Here is a 4406-nt window from a genome sequence, read left to right on the forward strand (position 1 = left end):
AAAAAAAAAAACAAAAAAAAAAAACAACTAACTTTAAGGTTTATTTTTGTTCTACTCCAACAGTTCTTCTAGCTGTACAGAAAAAGAAAAAAAATTTTAATTTTTTAACTTTTTTCAACAGGGGAAACAACATATTCCCTGGGGAAAGGTGAGGGGTTGAGAAGACAGGCCCTGGGTAAAAATTCTTGTGACAGCACCTGGAGTTGATAGGCCTGCCTAGGAGAGAACACACACACTGGCACACCAACACAGGGGACAGCTGCTCTCTGGGTTCAGCTGACCAGTTCACACACCACGAAAGGTTTCTATAGATCTAAGACATAAAATTCTTCATCACGAAACACGTCCCGCTCATCTTCAGAGTCTGTCGGTTCATCCTCCCCACCTGCAGACGAAAGCATAAGCAACATCTCGCCCAGCTCAAAGGTGACAGCCTCTTCATTGTTGTTAACGGGGTTGCTGTTTGCTCCTTCCTCAAATAATTCCCAGAAGCTGTTGCTTCCTTGGGCCTGGTTTCTGCTTGATGCTTCCACTTTCTCTTTCTGTGGCTCCTCTCTACGGCCATCAGGGTACACATGCTTGTAAAAACAGTTCCCTCCAAATGGGCAGCTCCCACGTCCTTCATCAAAATACCTGCATGCCTTGTTGCTCATTGCCTCCTTGTATTTCTGAATGAGTTTCTCCTTCTCTTCTTTCTCCTCCACCCAGTACTCACTTGGAATGACAAAATTAGATGTGATTCGGCATTGTGGGCAGGATTTTACGATCTTGCTCTCAAATTCTTCAGCACTCCTCCACTTGCGAATGCACTTGAGACAGTAGGTGTGGTTGCAGTTGGAGAGGATCCCGAAGCGGCACTCGCTGGGGTTGTCTTTCTGATAGACCACCTCCATGCAGATCCCACACACCATATCCTTGCTGCGCTGCACAGCAAACGAGAGCTCCATGTCCTTCTCATGGGCCTCGATGCACGATTTTATATGCTGTGATCTCTGGGAAGCATCCATTGGATGCAGGACCTGCAGCCCACACATGTCACATGATTCTCCGTGGAGATACACACAGTTCTCCCCATATCGGCACTGTCCCACTGCAGCATAGGGGCACAGCTGCTTTTTTGTTTCCACGTCGGTTTGCTCTTTCTCTGATTCTTCGTTGGTCACTGAGCCCTGCAGGGGTGCTTCAGTGCAGACAGGCACAGTACGGCCACAGTAGGGTTGCCCAGGAACAAACTCAATAGCATTCACCCAGTCCTCTGAGCCTGGTCCTATAGTTGCAAAGTTTGAATTTCCTGACTCCCCTTCACCTGTATTAATTTCAACAAGTGGTCCAACTATCGATGAGAGACTTGAGGAAGCAGCAAGTGATGACTTTGTAGTTAGCTCTGTAAAGGTTGCTTCTTCCTGTTTCAGTGGTTTGCTATGCTCATATCCGCAGCGGTCTCCATAAAAACAGTACCCTTGGTGAAAATACTTGCACACTACACTATGCGGACTCTCAGAGAGGTCATGAGAATAGCGACAGTTATCGCCTTCCTTACAAGCCCCATGCATAAAATACCTGCAGGTGACCTGTTTAGTCCAGCTGTCGTCGCTGGCGCTGCTGGCGCCGCGGGCGCCATTGGGTCCGCGGGCGCCATTGGAACTGCTGGCGCCCCGGGCGCCATTGGGGCCGCTGCCGTAGCTGGGGCCGCTGCCGTGGCTGCCGCCGCTGCCGTGGCTGCCGCCGCTGCCGTGGCTGCCGCCGCTGCCCCCGCCCCCTCTGTCCGTCCTCGGATACAGAGCGGTGACTGTGGGGATCGGTGTGGGGAAGGACGCGGCTGCCTCCTCCTCCGCCGCTGCTGCTCCTGATATTGTGGCTGTTGTTTCGGGAGCTGCAGCCTCCGCCATTACTGCTTATCCCACACCCCAAAAGCCACGGAACGCCCCGGAACTTCCGAGGTCACATAGTTCCAAAGGCCCCGGAACTTCCGGGATCACATAGTTCCGGTCGGGGTGCGAGGAGAAAATGGCGGGGACAGGCGAGGGGAGGGGAAGGGGACTGCGGCACCCTCTCGGTTCCCGCCGGCTCCGCCTCTTTTTGTTTAAGAGAGATTTTCTTCTCCTTCTTCTGTGTGTAGCCTTTGTTGAGAGACAATTCTCCATAGGTCTCGTGTGTTTGCACATCTTGCAAATAAGGAACTGTACGGTCCTTTGTTCTGGACTATCTTTTGTATAGAGTGCATCCTTGAAAGACAGAGGTATTGTCTCCCTCCAAAGAAAACGGCAGGCATACTTACTGTCTGGCATAGTAAGACAGTGAGGGGGAGGGGACAAGCTGGAAAGTCCCACACCTCATTGGAACCAAGAAAACGGCAGGCATGCTTACTGTCTGGCATAGTAAGACAGTAAGGGGGAGGGGACAAGCTGGAAAGTCCCACACTTCATTAGAACCAAGAGGCAATGAGAAACTCCCTCAAGATAGAGGGGCCGGGAAGGGCGACAGCCGGCGGTGCCAGCCTCCCGGGCCAGCCTACACCCACGTCCGGGGACCCGGGGTCAGGCGGCCGGGAGGGGGCCCCTCGCACAGCCGCCTGGTAGCGGCTGCGGCGCCTGTAGGACCAGCTGGCCGCCCGCACCGCGCCCTTCCGCGCCCGCCTGGCGTCACTAGAGGGAGACGCCGCGCGGTCAGTGGTGGACGCGCTGCTGGAGCCGGTGGCGCGTTTCTGGGAACAGCTGCGGCGGCAGAAGGGCGGCACCGCGGACGCCCAGATGTGCCAGGAAATCGAGAGGCTTACTGAGAGACTAGAATTAAAAGAAAGGGAGATGCAGCAGCTGCTGAGCCAGCCACAGCAGGAGCAAGAGAAGGAAGTTGTCCTGCTATGGAGGAGGACCGCGGAGGGGGAACGGGCCTCGGCCACCAGTGACGTTCTGTGCCCCCCCCCACCCCCTGCCAACGAGACCCACCAGCTGTGGAGGACGCTGACCGCCACTGCCCACATGTGTCATCATCTGGCCAAGTGTCTGGATGAACAACAGCATGCGCAAAGGAACGTGGGGGAGAGGAGTCCTGAAAGTTAGAACATAAAGATAGGGATACCTCTGTCCAGTGTGTTACTGAGAAGTTACAGGAAGAAAATCGACTGTTAAAACAGAAGGTGACTCACGTTGAAGACCTCAATGCCAAGAGGCAGTGTTAGGATGCCAGCAGGGATGAATACGTGAGGGGGCTCCATGCACAGTTCAGGGGGCTGTAGACACCCTCCATGAGCCCGAGCTGATGAGGAAGATCTCCCGGCTCAATAGACACTTGGAAGAGAAAATAAACGACTGTGCAGACGTGAAGCAGGAGCACGTGGCCTAGAGGACAGCCCGGGATGCTGCGCTGGAGTGGGCGCAGCTGCTGGAACAGCAGATTCTTGCTTACAAGCATGACTTCATGTCAGAAAGGGCAGATCAGGACAGACTTAAAGTAGGATTTAGGAACTGGAGGAAAAGGTGACCTCTTTGCTGCACCAGGTGTCCTGGAGACAAGATTCTCAAGAGCCGGACACCTGCCGGATTCACGCTGAAAGCAAAACTGCCAAGTACTTGGCCACCAATGCACTGGAGCTTATGGCTGGAGGCATGGGACTGCGTCCCAGCAGTTGGAAACCCCTGCAGAGGGCGGGCATCCTGGGCAGCCCAGAGAGACCAGGGGGAACTTCAGTGCTCTCACTGCCTGCAGTGCTTTAGTGATGAGCGAGGTGAAGAGCTCCTCAGGCACGTGGCCGAGTGCTGCCAGTGACCGAGATTCCACCCATGCATGCCCTTGCCACTCCCTGGCCCAGCGCAGCTGCCCTCAGGGATAGGGTGGGTGCTCTCAACTCCATGGATTAAGTTCTACTGAGATCCAAGGCTCGTAAAATAGGTGTGGGGCACTGTGATCATTTGGTACCCCTTTGGCTATGGAACAGGCTGGGTCACAGGGAACTGCCAGTGAGGCTAGAGGCTGGAGGTGGAGATGGGGTCAGAAACATCTGGCAGAGGGAGGTCCCAGTCTTGTGTCTCCATCAGGCTGAAGCCAGCGATCTGATGCTGGCATGCCAGCCCTCCCCTGCCTGCACCTGGGAATGCCGCAGCTTGCCAGAAAGGGGTGGCTGCCTGTGGGAGCCACTCATACGGTCCCCTGGGTGGAAGCCCATCCTCTTCTACGGGATAAGGTGTCTCCTCTCTGCCTGGAACCGGGAGGTTTGCCACATGGAGTATTGCGGCTGTGCGTCACACTAGGGCCACCCGCCATCACAGAGCCACATGTCTACACTGCAAAACAGCATCGAATAGCATGTGTCGCATATCCAGAACTTAAAGCACACTTATTTTGTTCTGCCTATTTTTATAATAAATGTTCTTGCTACTGTGAAAAAAAAAAGAGAGGCAAGTGAGAAA

General features: G+C 54.2%; 1 protein-coding gene and 1 pseudogene across 1 annotated transcript; one reads left to right on the plus strand and one right to left on the minus strand.

Annotated features, from left to right (window-relative positions):
* Positions 1–305: 305 nt before the first annotated feature.
* On the minus strand, positions 306–1889 carry LOC108294976 (E3 ubiquitin-protein ligase makorin-1-like). The gene is made up of 2 exons (XM_037734403.1): positions 1723–1889; positions 306–1587 (listed from the first exon to the last, which is right to left on the minus strand). Exons 1-2 carry the CDS (start codon positions 1887–1889, stop codon positions 306–308), a joined length of 1449 nt encoding a protein of 482 aa, XP_037590331.1.
* A 729-nt stretch (positions 1890–2618) lies between these two features.
* LOC108294977 lies at positions 2619–4009 on the plus strand (annotated as a pseudogene).
* The last annotated feature ends 397 nt before the right edge of the window (positions 4010–4406 follow it).

The sequence above is a fragment of the Cebus imitator genome, unplaced genomic scaffold (genome assembly GCF_001604975.1).
Source record: "Cebus imitator isolate Cc_AM_T3 unplaced genomic scaffold, Cebus_imitator-1.0 Scaffold613, whole genome shotgun sequence".
Classification (NCBI taxonomy): domain Eukaryota; kingdom Metazoa; phylum Chordata; class Mammalia; order Primates; family Cebidae; genus Cebus; species Cebus imitator.

Coding starts and splice junctions, on each gene's coding strand:
- LOC108294976 (XM_037734403.1), bottom strand. CDS start 1,889: ATGGCGGAGGCTGCAGCTCCCGAAACAACAGCCACAATATCAGGAGCA. Junction 1,588..1,722: donor GGCAGCCACGGCAGCGGCGG/CAGCCACGGCAG, acceptor CGCCAGCGACGA/CAGCTGGACTAAACAGGTCA.